Source organism: Vipera berus, assembly GCF_964194415.1.
Source record: "Vipera berus genome assembly, chromosome: 1".
NCBI lineage: Eukaryota > Metazoa > Chordata > Lepidosauria > Squamata > Viperidae > Vipera > Vipera berus.
This window is the reverse complement of record NC_138202.1, coordinates 96,723,377-96,743,468: the sequence shown is the minus strand read 5'-3', so window position 1 is coordinate 96,743,468 and position 20,092 is coordinate 96,723,377. Positions and strand designations below refer to the sequence as shown.

The 20,092-nt window shown below is 39.1% G+C and overlaps 1 protein-coding gene across 1 annotated transcript in view; it reads right to left on the bottom strand.

The window, feature by feature from the left end:
* SPON1 (spondin 1) overlaps window positions 1-20,092 on the bottom strand; it is a 365,804-nt gene that overhangs the window by 277,773 nt on the left and 67,939 nt on the right. The window contains exon 3 of the mRNA XM_081336752.1: window positions 13,928-14,061. Within this exon, the coding sequence (XP_081192878.1) occupies window positions 13,928-14,061 (134 nt within the window). The remainder of the gene's footprint in view (window positions 1-13,927; window positions 14,062-20,092) is intronic.

Below are 20,092 nucleotides of genomic sequence, written 5' to 3'. Positions count from 1 at the left end.
AATTTAGTAAATAGGTGTATAGGTGTATGCTGGACCTTGCAAACTATACTTACTTATCAAGTCATTTAAATACTTGTGGTTATATATCTTTTTAGATATATGAAGATTAATTTGGTCAATAATATCTTTATATTATCAAAAAAGTATTTTTCTTCAGTGTAAGTTTTCATATCTGCTTAGACAGAGTTACTCACTTGCTCTTCTACCCTGCAAATTTACTACAAACCTCAAAGTAAGCCAAGAATAAACTTAGAAACCTAACTTGTTTTCTTAATTAACTTAGCTTGTTAGGTTTTAGAAATGTTCCTCAAATCCCCATCTGGAACTGTCACGTGAACTTCATGGACAATTCTTCCAACTTTATTGCAAGTGTTTCATCTAGTTCAAAGAAGAAATCTATAATAATCACCTGGTTAAATCAAATGAATCAAACCAATGAATATATCAAGCTTTTGCTAGTAAATATATTTGGTGGGTCACTCTAAGAAGTTGTTAATGAAGTGTTTGCTGCATTTATCTCCATTTGGAAGCCATTAGATAAAATAAGGAGAGTACCAGGTTTTTTTTCCTGAATGACTTATTGCAACTACACTGTATTTTAAAAGAAGCAGAATTGCTAAAAATGCACATTTAAATCAAAATGCTTCCAAAATAAGTCAACAATTAATAGCAATAATAGAAGTGGTATAAGCAATGGACCAATTTCCACTTACCTCTACTGTCAAGCCACCCAACTCACCCCAGTTAGAGTTAGGGGGACAGGGTCTGCCTGCATGGTACACACTCTCTCTAGAGAGAGGTGCTTTCTCCTACTCTTGCACTAGTGGTTAGTCCTTTATGATGTGAAATTGATGCTGGAGATATAGTGAAAACCAAAACAAAGGAACCAATCTTTCTCATTCATCATTCCCCTTCCTAAATTGTACATCATATGAAGGTGAGAGTGATGAGATGATAAAAAAAATGCTGCTGTCTTTAGCCTTGGAGTTTCACAGGGAACCTTCACAAACTTTCCATTGCAAACTTTAGCCTTTCTGTTTGGAAGGCAGTAAAGTCAGAACTTCAGATATGTGCTGGAAGAGGGAGGTCAGTGTGTCCTTACATAAAGGCAATCATTGAACCTCAAGCTTTTAAAATATATTTTCATCACCAGCTGGTTCATCTTCCCCATCCAAATTCTCAGGAGAGAAACAATTAACAATTTAATATTGAAGGAAATACTATTTGGGGAGCTGACAAAGCAAATCTCTAAAAGATCTTCTGAAGCCTGCATATATTTTGTTTTGCAAACATTCAAATTGGTGCTCCAGCTGCACAATTTCCCAAAGGATTGTGACTTTTAAAAATGCATGTAAATGATGTTCTAAATCTGCCAAATCTCTAATTTGGCAGATTTTATGTCCTTTTCAAGTTTTTCAACCATCACATCCAAAAAGAGACATATGAATAAACCAGAAAAGGAATACTTATGCTGAAAGAAGCAATTTCTGTACTTTGCCTTTAAAAAAGAATGAAATATGTCCTTTTCCAGTCTTACATGTGCACAATTTCTATCAAGACCAGTCTTCCAAATTATATTGTGCCAAATATAATTTGACATTTTAGAAGAATACATTATTGGAAGCAACTCAACAAACACAATACAGATTTCCTATATGATGGGAAATGGGAATTAATCAGGAAATAAATGTATAATAATTTAAAAGATCATGCTATACAAACATCAGATTGGATGAAATTGAAATCTCAAGTGCTTTCAATTTATATATATATATATATATATATATATATATATATATATATATATATATATATATATATATATATATATATATATATATATATATATATATATATATATATATATATATATATATATATATATATATATATATATATATATATGTATATATATTATTTATTTATTTATTTAGTTATATTTATATACCGCCCTATTCCCTGAGGACTCAGGGCGGTTTACAGGGAATTAAAAATCCAAAATACAAAAATTAAGAACCAAATTAAAAAATATTAAATTGACCCTGTAGTCAGTTAAAAAGAACCCCAAATTAAAAATTTCTCCTCAGTCTGGGCCCAAGAGCTCGAAGAGCCAGGTCTTCAGGCCCCGGCGGAATGATCGGAGGTCGGGGGCAGTTCTCAGCTCCACCGGCAGCTGGTTCCAGAGGGCAGGCGCTCCCACCGAGAAGGCCCTATCCCTGGGTGTCACCCGCCGGCAATCTCTTACCGGCGGGACCCTGAGCAGACCCTCCCTGTGGGAGCGCACTGGGCGAAGGGCGTTTGATGCCGGCAGCAGGTGTTCCCTCAGATATCCCGGACCCAGGCCATTTAGGGCTTTATAGGTGATAACCAGCACCTTGAATTTCACCCGGAGGGCAACCGGAAGCCAATGCAGCTCACGGAGTAGAGGTGTTACATGGGAGTATCGGGAAACCCCCATTACAACTCGCGCGGCCGCATTCTGCACCAGTTGAAGCCTCCGAGTGGTCTTCAAGGGCAGCCCCATGTAGAGAGTGTTACAGTAGTCCAAACGGGAGGTCACAAGCGCGTGAGTAACTGTGCGTAGGGCGTCTCGGTCCAGATAGGGACGCAACTGGCGCACCAGGCGAACCTGAGCAAAAGCCCCCCTGGTCACGGCTCCAATATGGTCTTCGAAATTGAGCCGTGAATCCAGGAGGATGCCCAAGTTGCGAGCCCTATCGACGGGGGTAACACCTCACCCCCCATCATTAAGGATGGAATAACTTGGTTAACCCGAGATGCCGATATGCACAGCCACTCAGTCTTGGCGGGATTGAGACGGAGCCTGTTTCTCCCCATCCAGACCCGAACCGCCTCCAGGCACCGGGACATCACGGAGAGGGCATCACTGGGTTGGTTCGGGGTGGAAAGAAAAAGTTGGGTATCATCAGCGTACTGATGATACCCCACCCCAAAACCACGAATGATCTCGCCCAGCGGCTACATATAGATGTTGAACAGGAGAGGCGAGAGAACCGACCCCTGAGGAACTCCACAAATGAGAGACCTTGGGGTGGATCTCTGCCCTCCTGTCAACACCGACTGCGAGCGGCCCTGGAGGTAGGAGGAGAACCACCGTAGAACGGTGCCTCCCACTCCCAGCCCCCTGAGACGCCTCAGTAGGATACCATGGTCGATGGTATCGAACGCCGCTGAGAGATCTAATAGGACCAGGACAGAGGAGCAACCCCTGTCCCTAGCCCTCCAGAGATCATTCACCAGCGCGACCAATGCCGTCTCCGTGCTGTGTCCGGGCCTGAAGCCCGATTGGTACGGGTCCAGATAATCAGTTTCTTCCAGGAACAGAGGGAGCTGATGCGCCACCACGCTCTCAACAACCTTCGCAAGAAAGCGAAGGTTGGAGACTGGACGGTAGTTGTTTAAAACAGCCGGGTCCAAAGCAGGCTTCTTGAGAAGGGGTCTCACCACCGCCTCCTTCAAGGCGGCAGGAAAGACGCCCTCCTTCAAGGAAGCAGTTATTACTGCATGGAACCAGCCTCGTGTTCCTTCCCGAGCCGCATAAGCTAGCCAGGAGGGGCACGGATCCAACAAACAGGTGGTGGTGCTCAGTCTCCCCATGATCCTGTCCACATCATCAGGGGAAACAGGGTCGAACTCATTCCAGATAACGTGCTCAAGACCACCTGATTCCTCCACATTAGACTCTGCCCAGTCAGAGTCCAAGCCGGTCCGGATCCGAGCGATTTTGTCCGCCAGATGATGACTAAACTCCTCGGCTCGTCCCTGCAAGGGATCCTCTCTCACCTCCTGATTAAGGAGGGAGCGAGTCACCCTAAACAGGGCGGCCGGGCGATTATCTGCGGACGCGATAAGGGCGGCAAAGTAGTTAGACTTCGCCGTCCTTATCGCCGCAAGATAAGACCTTATAAAGGTTCTTAACTGCAATCGGTCGGATTCGGATCGGCTGGATCTCCAACCGCTCTCTAGACCTCGTCTCCTCCGCTTCATCTCCCGGAGCTCCACAGAGAACCATGGGGCCCAACGGGATCTGCGTCGGGTCAGAGGTCGCATGGGTACAACGCAGTCGAGTGCCCTGGTGGCTGCCGTTTCCCAGGCCTCCACCAGGGCATCGACTGGGCTGTGGGTAAGGGTGATAGGTATAGGCCCAAGCGCCCTCTGGAACCGATCTGGGTCCATTAGGCGCCTGGGGCGGAACCACCTGGTCGGCTCCGCCGCCCAGCGGCGGTGGATGGCATGACGGAAAACCAGCCTCAGGAGGTAATGATCTGACCATGACAGAGGGGTGATGGACGGAGAACCCCCTCCCAGATCATCCAACCACTGTCCAGACAGGAACACCAGGTCGAGAGTGTGACCCCCCTCATGAGTCGGGCCCTCAATAACCTGGGTCAGGCCCATGGCTGTCATGGAAGCCATGAACTCCCAAGCTAACTCCGACGACCCTCCCAGTGATGGCAGGTTGAAGTCACCCAGGACTACAAGCCTGGGGAACTCCACCGCCAACCCTGCGAGGGTGTCGAGCAGCTCGGGCAGGGCTGTTGCCACACAGCTGGGCGCCAGGTATGTAAGCAACAAGCCCAACTGAACCCGAGGACCACACCTCAAGAGGAGGGTTTCACTCCCGGCCATCTGGACAATGGTGGCCTCCCGGGGACACAATGTCTCCCGAATAACCACTGCCACCCCACCACCCCTGCCCTGAGCCCGTGGCTGGTGCAGCACCCGGAAACCCGGCGGGCATAACTCGGTGAGAGGCACCCCTCCCTCCGAGCCCAGCCAGGTTTCCGTGATGCACGCTAGATCCGCACATTCCTCCTCGATCCGATCACGGATGAGGGGAGCTTTATTAACTACGGATCTAGCGTTAAAATAGACCAGCTTGAGCTCAGGGGCCTGATCACCCTCATCCCCGGGTAAGAGGGTGCTAACCGGGGGGTCGGAGCGCGCCACCGCTCGAAGATAGCGGGGGCGCGATCCCAGATGTTGATATGACCCTCCGCGCAAACACCTGCTGCCATACCCTATCGCCGTGGGGATTCGATGCCCCACCCCCACATTCCCAGCGCCAGCAGCCACCTCCCCCAACCCCGTCCCACCAGGACCTCTAACAGGACCAGACTGAGTGCTGGTTACAGGTTCCCTCCCCACCCCCCCTCCCTCCCCCTCCCTAACCTCTTAAAATAACCGGCTAAAAATCTGATCAGGGGCCTCTTAGCGCGTCTTAACTCGAGGCCCCTATCCAAGCCCAACCACCTCTCGGAGTCCCAAAGCTTGGGCCCGTCATTAAGGGGAGTATGAAAACAGGCGACAGGTCGCGCCCATGAGGCAGGAACCGCCCTAAGGGCATACAAGTCCGCTTCGGAATAACGATGGATCATATAGCACTCATATAGTATATATATATATATATATATATATATATATATATATATATATATATATATATATATATATATATATATATATATATATATTTTCTGAGGTTTTTGCGGGTGTTTGTATGTGGATCTTTGGTCATTCGGGTTTTTCCCCGCGTAGAATTGAAGGCTGGCACCCCCTCTGGCAGTTTAAAAAAGAGGAACAAACAGCCACTACCACATGCTTCTCCCAGAAAAAGGAAGCTGAAGCCACCAGCCTGAGGATGACGGATGGGATTCCATCGAAACGTTGTTCCTACACCTTCAATTCTACGCGGGGAAAAACCCGAATGACCAAAGATCCATCCATATATATATATATATATATATATATATATATATATATATATATATACATATATATATATATATATATATATATATATATATATACATATACACATAACTATAACTACTTTCAATAATTATTTGAGAACTCAATTTAAAATATAAAAATAAATTATAAAAATCTGGTGAACTGAAGAGACAAAACCATTCTCTGAAGACCTCTGTTGCCTCAAATGCTTACTGTGGGAAGATCTCTCAAGCCAACTAAGAAGATTTTGAAGAAAACTATAAGCTGGAAAAGAACCAGTTTGCTGGGACAAATTTTGTGCAATACTGTGTTAATAGAGAGAGGCCAATAGCTGACAACCTGACCTACCAGTGTCTTATTATAATAGTTACAAACTTTAGATGCCCTCATCAAAGTGCTGAATTCTTGGTTGAAGTATGCTATCTCTGAGTTACCTAATCCTACAAAATGGATTGATGCTTATCAAAGAGTTAGACTGATTATAAAATCATGACTGTGTCCCAACTACTCATGAGCCAGCCTTTGATCTCAAGAAGCCCTATGCTTATTCTTTCGGGATGGGTGCATCTTTATTTATTCTTCAGAAATGTGTGGTTTATTTCTTTCCCATCACTGTAGAGGTTTTCTTCATTTTATCTAGACTCCTTTCAGTCAGGGTTCAAGCTAGGGTTTGGGATTGAAGCAGCATTGATCACATTCATGAATGTCCTCTAGTGATGTTAAACCTCTCCTGTTTAACATCAACATGATCCATTGGTTTGGGGTAAGATATCAAGATGAGGATAATACCCAGCTTTATATTAGTAGTCCATGCCTCTTGAGTGATGCTATGGATGTCCTATCACAGTGTTTGGAGGCAGTTTGGTCAGGATAAGGCAAAAAGGGCTCCGATTCAACCCTAGTAAGACAGAGTGACTATGGGTATTTGGACATTTGAAATACAAGATTCTTCCACCTCTACTTCTGGATGGGGTGACCATCATAAATATGAATCAGTTGCCAAACATCTGAATGTAAATCACAAGACCCTGGAGATGCTGTAACATTCCAGCTGATCGGCACTTCTTCTGGGCTCAGCAAAAGCGCCAGGATCAGTGCCGAGCTCCAGCTGGAGCCTGACACTGATCCTGGTGCTTCCATTGAGCCCTGACAACCCCGAAGAAGCGCTGATCCTGACGCTTCTGCTGAGCCCTGACAGTCCTGCAGCTCCAGCCATCTCTTGCTCAGGCTTGTGTGGTGCTGCCACCGGTTCAGCTCGTTCCCCTCCCCCACTACCACTTTTCTAAGATGGTTGAATACCACCTGCCAGGTGCCAATGTACCACGGGTGGTACCCGTACCACTGGTTGAAAAGCCCTGTCCTAGTCTCATAGCTCCTGCTTGAAGAGCAGTTGGCAACTGTGGCTAAGGGAGCTTTTGCCTACCTTTAGGTAATACACCCATTGAGTCCATTTCTGATCTAGTAGACACTGCTCAGTGTCACCCATGCCCTTGTAACCTCCTGCTTAGATTACTGTAATGTGGTCTACATGGGGCTGCTCTTGAAGAGCATTCAGAAATGTAGCTGCAAGGGTAATAAATGGTGCTTGGTACATGATCCATGTACTATTCTATGAACTGCACTGGTTGCCAGTGTGTTTCTGCGTGCAATTTAAGGTGCTAATCACCTTTAAACCCCTAAATGGCATGGGACTGGGTCTTTTTCTAAGAGTTTCTCCTCATCCAATTCAATCCGATAGACTGGGCATCCTGCAGATCCCATCAGCCAAAGTGTATCAACTGGGCTTTTTCTGCTGTAGCCCCTGCCTTAGGAACATTCTCTCCTCAGAAATTAGGATGTTCACAACCCTGCTGGCTTTTTGCAAAGCTTTAAAAACTTGGTTATGTACCCAGGCCTGGGGTTCAGAATGTGCTATGGGATCCATTGCTTGGCTTTACTATTAGTTGATTAATCACCACATCTGCTGCTTGTACTTATTTATTTTGTGGATATTTTTATTGTTTTAATGTTTTTTTACAATTGTTTTAATTGTTATATAATTTTAGAACTAGAAGTTGCTCAGAGGCACTTGGTTGAATTGAGTGGCTGTATGAATGAATGAATGAATCTTTCCAAAACATACTGTATATTGATCAAAAGAGGACAGGAAATGGGTACTTTGAAACACTCGGAAAGTAATATGTTTCAAAGACCTCTATACTTCATACTGACAAGGACTCAAAGTGTAATGGATGCAAATAAAATATCTCTGAATATGTATACAGATTAGAGTTCAGCCCTATCTAACCCAGCATCTAAGCCCACAACCAGGAATGAAATGCAATACTATTTAATTTCATGTCACTTCCTCAATATTCAGAGGAGTAAAAACTTTGATACTGAACTTAGTAATATAGTTGAACTTAGTAATATAACCATAAGACATATGACTTTTGCCAATAATTAGCTATTTTCACAGTAAGGGTTGTTTTTTTTTAAGATTGCTTTGCTTTTCATAATATCATTAGCATTTTCATGTTTGCCACAAAAGATGAAAATAACAGGGTCCAGAATTTGTAAGCATTTATGGAGGTGTAAAATGGCAACTGCAATAGGGGGAAAGGGCTTACTCTAAACCCAGTAATTTTGTTGTGTTCACAGCTTTACACAATAGAAGGAAAAACATGCATGATGTTAAATCTGTGTCAAAAGAAAAGTAATAATTGCTATGTACTAGGCTACCCACGCACCATATCATAATGTTACCTTATATTTTAATCTCTAAAAAAGTTGCAATGATGGTAATTTTTACACTTGATAGGCTTTATTTGTTACAACAGGCAAAGATATACGTAAGATCCTTATAGCCAGCTCCACAAGAAATTTAATGTTTAGAAGGAATTCCATGTTTCTTCATTTATAATCCTGGGCTATCTGAAGGATTAACATTGTAACCAAAGCATTTAAGGATGGGATCCTCAAACATGGTTGCAACTGAAACTTTAGGAAAGCTCAGCAGTTCTATGGACATGAAGCAACCAACGTCTTAGAACAGACATGTCAAACACAAGGCCCAGGAGCCAGATCTGGCCCGCGAAGTGGTTTCATGTGGCCCGCAAAGCCATCCTGGAAACAGTGAGGGAATGGCCCCCACTGCCTTGGCCCTGGCCCAGAGACCCTCCTTCTGCCAGAGACCCCCAGATCTGTCCCACTCCTGCCCAGGCCCCCATAGGCACCCTTAATGCGAATGATGTAGAGCTGGCCACGCCCACCCAGTAGGCCATATGCACTCTAGCCACGCCCACCCAGTAGGCCACGCCCACCCAGGCCACACCCACCCAGCCCCCTGAGGGCAACCGCAATGCTGATACGGCCCTCAATGAAATTGAGTTTGACACCCCTGTCTTAGAACCACAAGATACTTTCCTCAGATCAAGCATTTTATGCATTTATTCATGCTTGCATTTACAGTCCACTTTCTTCTGAGAACTCAGTGAAGCCTACATGTGTTTTTCTCCTAGTTTGGCAGACTATGAAGTAGATGAGTCCTTGCTCATTCTGTCTATATGGCCAAACCAACGGTCCATATTACTTTCATTCTCATAATTTGCTTTTGTATTCATTCAGTAGCCATTCATTCTTGTTCCTATCTCTTCTACTTTTACCAGATATTCTTCTTAAGTACCTCTTTCCCACCATATTCAACTTAACTTTCTTTTGGTTTCTACTGAACAAGCCAATTCTCACTTACATATGCTAAGACATTAGAAGCATGCACTTCTACAGAATCATTCCAAAGGTGCTTTTTCAAGAGGCAACTGGACTTTCTTGTTTTTCTTTGAAGATGTTTCACTTCTCATCCAAGAAGCTTCTTCAGCTCAGAGCTGAAGTGAAACATCTTCAAAGAAAAACAAGAAAGTCCAGTTGCTCTTGAAAAAGCACCTTTGGGACAACCATGACCTGAATGACTGAGAATCTCCATAGACATTTATACAGAGTCATTTTTACTTCTTTCAAGAAACTACCCACTAACTTTCCACCTTAAATTTTGTCTATCCGTTTTCCCATTTTCAGTAAATATTCTACCTAGGTTCATAAAGTGATACATTGCTCTGGTTTTTTGCCATTTATGCATAATGTATGATCATTCATTCTATTTTCCAAACTAAACACAACTATCTTGGTCTCTGACACATTAATTTTCAGATCCATATTCCTCACTGCACTATTCAGTCTATTTTAGCATTATTTGCCATTCTCATTCAAATTCTTGAGCCAGCAATATGACATCATATGCACACCAAAGAACATGCTGGTCCATGCTCCTAACCAACACACCTATAATATTAATACAACTCCTCCTTCTACATTTATCACAAGTACATTAAACAACCCAGGGAACTCTGCAAATCCTTGTCTTGCTCCCTATTCACTGTGAAACTTTTCTGTAACTATTCCATTTTTCTCATGTATGATTTACTTCCATCATATACCATTTTTATCACATTTGGCCACCAACCTTCATGTTTACACTCATGCAAAACATTCCATTATTCAAATATCTTCAAATTATCATACAGTTTCTGTAATCTAACAGACATACAATTAATGTTCTCATATTTAAATATTTCTCAATGACTTGCAGTAAAGCAGAACTCTCACGCAAAGGCAGCTGACCACTTATAAACAGGAGACAAACACTATAGTAGATTAACAGTTGTTCAATGGATGCTGCAATTTAAGATATATATTTTTTTGCAATATAGAGAAAAAGAGTTGTTGATTTTAGAAAGTTTTTTTTAATGGATTAAGGATCCAGATGAATTTGAATTAAAGAAAGACTTGGAAGTTAATTAAAAGGATCTCGTTTCGTAAGGAAAAAAAATCCATGCTTACATTACTACTTGATAACAAGACTGAAGTTTGGACATTGGAAGGTACCAGATGGCTATTTAAAGGAAATGGTTGGCTCCAACAGAGAGGGAAATATTGGATTTACAAATGGAATTGGATTATGACTTTAAAAAAATATAAATAATATATAAATAATAAACCAAAGGGATGATGTGGAATATAGATAGATAGATAGATAGATAGATAGATAGATAGATAGATAGATAGATAGATAGATAGATATAGATATAGATATAGATATATAGATATATAGATATATAGATATATAGATATATAGATATATAGATATATAGATATATAGATATAGATGACAGGAATTTTGAGAGATGAGACAAAAAGACTATGAGAAAGCAAATATTAGAACTTTATTTATGTGACTTAAAGATCACTTGTAGAAACTAGAAAAAATACAGAATTGATTTGTTTGATTATGGTTAAAACAATGATTTGTTCTCTTTTATTGTAATTTTTATTGGGATTTGATTATGATAGTTATGTTGGTCATATTTAAATGGATATAATGGATTAATTTGCAAGATCATTTTTTTAACTGTTAACTTTGATTATTTGAAGACAGGGATTATGAGGAATTTGCTTAAATGGAAATGGAGATGTAAATACTTAATTTGTTACCTCTTTTAAGTCTTGCTGTACCTTTGCTGATTAATAAGAAAAATTCAAGATTTAGAAATGGGTTTATTAAAAAAAATGGGATGAGGCATGGAATGAAGGATATGCTGTAGTTCGGCGTTAAATTTTATATTACTCTTACTTATTTAATACAAACCTGAAAATTTTTATTGAGAAAATCTGCACAGAATAAAATCTAACCACCCTGCTCTATCTTTTAGAGGGATCTACTTTGTGTTTCCAAGCTGTATGAGATTATCCCAAAGGTGCTTTTTCAAAAAGCAACTGGAGGTCTTCTAGTCCAATCCCATGCTCAAGCAGGAGACCCTATACCATTTCAGACAAGTGGCTGTCCAATCTTTTCTTAAAAACTCCAATGATGAAGCACCTACAACTTCTGAAGGCAAGCTGTTCCACTGGTTAATTGTTCTCACTGTTAGGAAGGTTCCCCTTACTTCCAGGTTGACCTTGATTAATTTCCATCTACTGTATTGTTTCTTGTCTTGCCTTCTGGTTCTTTAGAAAATAAGTTGAGCCCTCTTCTTTGTGGCATTTCCTCAAATACTGGAATACTGCTGTCATGTCACCCCTAGTCTTTCTTTTCTCTAGACTGCCCACACCCAATTCTTGAAATCCTTCTTCATATGTTTTTGTCCCCAGGCCCTTAATCATATTAATTGCTCTTCTTTGCACTTTTTCCAAAGTCTCCACATCTTTTTTGTTCTGTGTATGCAGTATTCCAGGTGTGGCCTTACTAAGGCTTTATAAAGCGGTACTAATATCTAAGATCACTGCAGATGGGGACTGTAGCCAAGAAATTAAAAGACGCTTGCTCCTTGGGAGGAAAGCCATGGCAAATCTAGACAGCACACTAAAAAGCAGAGACATCACCCTGTCAACAAAAGTGCGTATAGTCAAGTCTATAGTCTTCCCAGTTGCAATGTATGGCAGTGAAACCTGGACCATAAGAAAGGCTGAGCGCCAAAGAATTGAGGCCTTTGAACTATGGTGCTGGAGAAGACTCCTGCGAGTCCCTTGGACTGCAAGGCGATCAAACCGGTCAGTCCTAGAGGAGATCAACCCTGACTGCTCTTTAGAAGTCCAGATCCTGAAGCTAAAACTCAAATACTTTGGCCACCTAATGAGAAGGAAGGACTCACTGGAGAAGAGCCTAATGCTGGGAAAGATTGAGGGCAATAGAAGAAGGGGATGACAGAGAATGAGGTGGCTGGATGGAGTCACTGAAGCAGTAGGCGTGAGCTTAAATGGACTCCAGAAGATGGTAGAGGACAGGAAGGCCTGGAGGAACATTGTCCATGGGGTTGCGATGGGTCGGACACGACTTCGCAACTAACAACAACAACAACTAATACTTCACGTGATTTTGATTCTATGCCTCTGCTTATACAACCAAGGATTGGATTAGCCAAGAAGCTTCTTGGATGAAAAGCAAAGTGTCTTCAAGGAAAAAAAAAACAAAGTTCAGTTACCTTTTGAAAAAGCACCATTGGGACAACCATGACTTGGATGACTGAGAATCTCCATAGGCATACATGAGGTTATGGGGAAGAAGTTCAGAGGCAACCTTTCTCTGTTGTGACCCTGAAGCTATCAAATGACTTGCTCCCTAATCTCAAATTGGTCATTTCTTTGCTCACTTTCAGAAATGAGTCAAATATTCAGTTCTCCTGGGCCTCTGGGATTTAGGATATTGGCTGCCTGTTTATTGTATTACGTATATGTATTATTTTTGGGCTTTTCACAAATAATATGGATTTTTATGATGGATTGTCTTTATTATATTGCTATCTGCCCAGAAACTTCAGATAAGGCAATATATAAATAAATATTATATTGTCAACAATATTGTCCCTTTCTTTCCCCCCCCCCACCTCTTTCTGTTTTAGGCAGGTAAATGCATGCAGAATAGCCAACTGTGTATGTTTCTGCAGACACCTATATGCAAAAAAATATATATGCAGAATTTCTTCATTCCAATGCAGTCTTTTGTTCAATAAGAGGTAGCAAAAAGCCCTGTATATAGTATGTTCATCGTAAGTTTATAGATAATTAGCATGGAAACATATGGACCATGCACAAATTGTATCACACAGGATATGTGTTCGTAATACGTCTTTATGTGAGTACAAGACCAATATCAAACTTGAACCACTTCACATGATTTACTAAGATTTGGATTGTAACACTGGATTTGCCATCATGCAGATTTTGACCAGCCCTATAAAAGCCCCTGCAGCCAGGCATTTTCTGAAATGTCAGCTAGCTGCCAACAGAGAAATGGACCACTCCATATTCCGTGGGCCTGCAAGCATTTAAAGTAAAATACTAATTTCAGACACATACTGTATCTGTTGAGTCAAAACTAAATCAATTCCATTCTTGATTTTTTTTAGTAAAATTACAGAGGTCCTGATCTGGTTTCAAAGCAGTGCAAACTGCCTGCATAAAAATCCTTCATTTTTTCCCCAGTGTTTACAGGCATTCAGAGCATTAGACCTTGAGAATGGCTGTTTCTGAGGATCTCATAGTACAGCTAAGGTCAGGCTAAAGATGAGTGCAAGATCATATAGTACAGTACATGCAGTAAGCTATGCTTTCAATTATACATTTAAACCATACATTTACTTACTTCAAAATTACACAGCCTGTGCCCAAAGAAGGAGCTGTCCAAAACACCTGAATGCGAGTCCTCCTCCTTGGTGTACTCTCTGTCACAGCCACAGGACAATTACTCATGAACTGTGTTTCTTCTTCATCTATAATCTATACAAGAAAAAGCAAAAAGTTTATTAGAAACAACAATAACAACACCTATTTAGAAAGTGAAGAAAGGTCCTTGACATTGTGCTATATAGTGTTCTGTATGTTATCAAATAGCTGATCATTTTTCTTAATGTAATCTGCTTCTTTGGTTGAAATGCTAGAAGTGGCACTCGTCAGAACTGACAAAGGCCTATCAGGAGGTCTTGCAAGGAATCAAATATTTGAGTTTCTGGACCCTATGAAAATTAACTTTGATGTAAGCAAGCTGTATTATTGAGCCTGTTATTAGGGTCTGGCTTTGGGCTGCTCTATGGTTCTGGACATTATGAATTATTTTTGAGTTTGCTCACCAACTCACCCAAGGAATTTTTTTTTTAAAGAGAACCAGCCTTTTAGAAAATATGCTAAATAACTACAACTCCAAACTACATGACATCCTACTGGGAAAGTTATCAGATCCCTAGTTAGTATTTTAGTTTTTGGACTAAATTTCCTCATAAAACCCATAGACATGTTTTTTAATTTGAAAAGCAAATAACAAAATGGGTTTTTTTCCTACATTGATGTATATTTTCACATACTTCAGAAATAAATTAAGGAGAAATGAAAGAAAAAGAAAAGTGCAATAAAGAAAAAGGGGAAATGGAGAAAAAACACCTCAAAAGAAAGCTGGGGGGTTTTTTCCAAAGAAAAGAAAAGGCAGATTTACAGAAATCTAATCTATAATGTGCCATTAAAAGTTAAATTCATTTTAGTAATTACAAGAAGAAAATAATACAGCATTCATCATTTTTTCTTACTTGTAATGTAAGGTAGGAACTGGCAGCTATGGCTAGAATAGTATAAGCCACAGAGCATAATATCAAAAGGCACCCTATAATTCTGCTGAATTCAAGGTTGTGTAATAGCCCCTCAATCAGGTATACATTATATTTTCATCAGTCTAGTGTTTGAGCCAAGATGTATAAATCCTCCATTTATAGAACTTGCAACTGGTACAAAAAAGAGAAGAGGGAGAACATTAAGCTTATCTCCTTGAAATAAAAAAAAAAACAATAGCAGCATCCAAGTCTGTATGAATAAAGAATGTAATAGAAAGCTTGATTTTTTGGTTTTACAGAATTATACAGTCAGAGGGCTATCGGGGCCACTAAAACCAACTCTCCACTTAGCTCAGGAATCCAAACTAAAGCATCTGCAACAGATGCCTACCCAACTTCTGAAATATATGTATCTGGAGAAAGAGGAACTTATTCTCTTGGCACTTGAGGAGAAGAGTCGTTTTGTTTTTAACCTTGTTTTTATTGCTGGTTGTGAGTTGCCCAGAATTTTTCCATGAAACAGGTGGCTATGTAAGTGTTTTTTAAAAAAATGAAATAAAATAATAAAATAAAATAAAATAAAATAAAATAATAAAATAATAAAATAAAATAAAATAAAATAATAAAATAAAATAAAATAAAATAAAATAAAATAAAATAAAATAAAATAAAATAAAAAATAATAAAATAAAATAAAATAAAATAAAATAATAAAATAAAATAAAATAAAATAAAATAAAAAATAGATAAACTGCTCGTACATTTTAGGATGTTTCTCCTAATATTAAATGCCTTCTTGGAACTTAAAACCATCATTCCATTCCATCTCTTGTGGTCTGGGATGGCAACAAATGTGATCTGACTATCCATCTGGTCCTGCTTCTGATTCTTGAATTATGCAATTATCTCTGCCCCCAGCCATTTTTTCGCATGGTTAAGCATATCTAATTTATTCTTACTGGGTATGCCAATCAGGCTGAAAGTTTGTTTAGTCTTTCGTTTCTGCTTTAACATTGCCATTTTACCTTTTCCACAGGTTTCAAGGTGATGAGTATTTAACAAAACATTAACAAAATAACAACCCTAAAAAAGGCATAAGAGTAGTACACAACAAATAAAAAACACTACACTGATTCCCAAGGATAAGAAACATATATCCTAGAAACAAGCAGCAAAATTCAGCTGGAAGGTTCAGATTAGCAGACTCTGCATGTATGTATTAGATTTCTATTAGATTCTGTATTCATATGACATGGAAGCTGGTATTATTTTTTTTTACTTTAAGGAGATATGTCATGATTTAGATACCACCACAGAGAAGGAGTTCTCTTCTCTAGCCATATATCTCAAGTCATAAGGTGGGGACAATCTCAAAAGTTATTTTTAAAGAGGTTCAAACTGCCTCAAGGTAGTCTCATGTTTTAAGAAGCAAAGATTTAACTGATTTAGAAATGTAAAAGACAGTCTGACTGCATTTGTATTTCTGCATTTGAAATGCAGTCATTACTTTATGCTCATACTGAGGATGGTTGGTTTAAACATCAAAAATACACTATGAAATTATAAAATGTAAAACAATACAATAAGAATATATAAAACCTAGTGGTAAAAGTGCATTATTGTAAGATGCTAAGATGACCATGTATCTGCTCGGTGTTATGAATTGAAAGAGCAGTTTTAAGATAATGGATTCAGAAGAAGAATTTGATGGAGTCTCAAAGCCACTTCAGAAAATCATAAATATCATGTTAATGTTAATGCACATTAATGTTGAAAAGTTAATACTGAAGTTAATAAATATTAACACATAAATGCTAATAAATATTAAACATTATGGGAACAATCCTGTTTCCTCTAATCAGTCTGGATTCAACTTCTGTATGAATGAGCATTAAGGTGAGAGTCAGGGGGTTTCACAAAAGGCAATTATGTAAATATTCAAGAAACATTCAGCTTTAGATTCAGCAAGCATCTCCTGAACTATGAGAAGAGCAAGAAGAAAAAGCAATGGATTTTAACCACTGAGTATAAGAGAGAGTTTTCATCCTTATGCTGGCAATGAGCATTCAATTCTTTCATGTGGTTTCATTCTGGTTTGTAATAAAGATTCTTATCTAGCCTAGCCACATCTATGAGACTTCTTCCAAGGTCTTAACATAGGAAGTAAGCTGAGTATGGTCAGGATGTCTGTAGAATAGTAAATTCTGTAATGTATAGATAGTCTTTGTTTAATGACCACTCATTCAGCAAAGTTCAAGCTTACAACAATGCTGAACTAGTGGTTGTTACAACTAGTTCTCATATGCACTACTATTGCAGTGTCCCTGCAATCAGAATAACAGAGTTGGAAGGGACATTGGAGGTCTTCTAGTCCAACCCGCTGCTCAGGAAGGAAACCCTATAGCATTTCAGACAAATGGTTGTCCAGTCTCTTCTTAAAATCTTCCAGTGATGGAGCACCCACAACTTCTGGAGGGAAGTCATTCCACTAATTGTTCTAACTGTCAGGAAATTTCTCCTTCGTTCTAGGTTGCCTCTCTCCTTGATCACATGATTGTGAACCAGGTGCTTGGTGCCTGAATCACGATTACAATGTCACATTTGATGCCCTTTTCTTCATGGGTGACAGTCACAGATGAAATAGGAAGCAATTAAGGTGCAATTCAGTATTAATTCCAGCAGTCTTTTACACAGAAAAAATAACATTGACTAACCAGAAATTGAAAACTTTCATCTTAAAGAAACTGTGTCCTTTAAAGTCATATCGACTGACTTTGTTGTGTTGTTGAGTGTGGTTGTGTTTCCTTACAATAATAATTGTCTGAAACTCTATGTGAAAACAGATGAGGAATACAGAAAACTTTAGAATGTAACCATTTACCAAGAATATTGTTTAGTTTCCCTATAAAAATAACTGAGTGAACCAAGAAGGGCAATTCCAAATAAAAGGATGAGTATGGAAACAACATTATTGAAGATAGATAGATAGAAAGATAAGATAAGATAAGGTAAGGTAAGGTAAGGTAAGGTAAGGTAAGGTAAGATAAGATAAGATAAGATAACCTTTATTTTCATTTTTTTACTGTGGGCACAACGGCACACATCAAAAATGAAATTTAGTTGCCCACTCTCAAAGTGAAACATATAAATGATACACACCTAACCATACTATATACAACATATGTATAGACCCACACCCCTACATATACATAACAAATAAATATTAAACACTGTCCATTGTGAATATATAACGGAAGGAGGAAGCTTGAGAGTTCATAAGGTTAATGCTGTATGGAATGATAACTATGGCTGAACCTGGATGTTCAGATACCACGAAGCCTCCTCCCAGAAGGTAACAAGGAAAACAGGTTGTGAAGAGGATGAGTAGTGTCCCAGATAATCTTATGGACCCTGCTCAAGCAATGCTTCTGTGCCATGTCCTGGATGGAAGGAACTGCCAATAATCTTTTTGGCCATCCTCACCACTCTCTGCACCACCTTCCTATCTGAAGCAGTGATGTTTCCAAACCAGACTGTGATGCTGTATGACAGGATGCTCTCGATCATTGTGTAAAAAGCACTAAGAACTCATCTGAATAGTCTAAAATGCTATAATGCCATTACTGCACTTGGCACTGCTGATAATACACAGCCCCATTGCCTAAATTCTGAGCAGTTCTTTTAGATTCTACATAAAACAGATAAAATATTTCATATATTTATAGCCCTCCTTTTATGACATAGCCCCAGCAAAGTGGCTCACTAAATAATAAAACGTTAAGTTTATTAAGAAAAAAATAGCATAAAAGCAAAAATGTAAATGACATAACTCAAATATTAATAAAGCAGCTGTTGAGATTCCAATAAGTAAGGTACAAGCCTAAAGTAGTTTAAAAATTGCTGAATAATTTATACTGGTTACATTAAAAGACTTTCAGGAAGCCAAATAAATTAATAGCTTTTTAATGCTATTGGAAGACCATGCCCAGCTCAATAAGAAGGGAATTTTATACTCTGGAGTTATTACAAAAAATATTTCATACTTATCATCTAAATTAATCTTGTGAGCTTATAGCGATCTTAATATTTGGCAGGGCATTATGGCTTACCCTTCCTTAAGCTGGGATCCTCCAGGTTTGTTGGAACTACAATTCTCCAAATTCCTAGTTATCAATGATTAAAGATGCTGGGTGTTGTCATTAACATTTAGAGAGCCATTCACTTCTATTATCTGAACTTTATTAAATTATGGGCAGGATTTGGAAATGGAAGAGATATGGTTTTACTTAATAGACACTATTTTAAATGATTTGAATATGCTGATTAATGCCTTACATTAAATGGCTTGACTCTTTTACTGGAGAAGAAGAAACCAACACAAGTTCAATATTGGTACTCCTTTGTAGCAATTGATATTTTGCTGCTTTCATTGAGTAACTGATATTCTTTTCTTGTCTTTTTAAATACATCTTTTAAAAAGCCATTGTTGCTGTCTATGATATTCTTCTCTAACTTCAGATAGCATCAAGTTTTAAACTTTTCTGATAACATCTCAACAATTCCAGGTTACCTATATCTTTTCTGCCCTTTCCTTTCTTACTTATAGAATTGTTTGTGCAAACTAACATTTTGAATTGTCTTCTACTTTTTTCCTCACTAGAATTCTTTGTTTGCACTCATCTTTTAGTATTTGTTACTTTTAGGAACCCAGACACTTCCTAGGTTCCTTTTTTCCTTTAACTTTTCCTGGCATATTTTATATTATTGCTTAGAGGTTATTAAAATGCATTTTTAAATGTCTAATATATATATATATATTGCAGTTAGCTTTTGTTTCCTTAAAGAAGTTCAGCATTACATAGTCTAAGTTATTTCTATTTCCTTTCCTATATTTCTCCTTATGGGTCAGTATCAAATCAGTAAGAGCTATGTCTTCTTCTATTCTTTGAAGCAGATGGTAATGGATTTCCTAGAAAGGCCATATTCAATGTTATTTCCACCAATTTAATTTAATTTAATTTAATTCAATCCACTGTATTCTATTTAAATGCCACCTGATTCCAAATTATTCCAGGAAGCTTACAATGCAACAAAATAATAAATACAATAGAAAAATAAACTAGCAATAATTCTGGAAAACAGGTAAGAAAACAACATTGAAAATCTGGTCTACAACAAAACTCACAAGGGGATAAAACCAAGACCTGGAA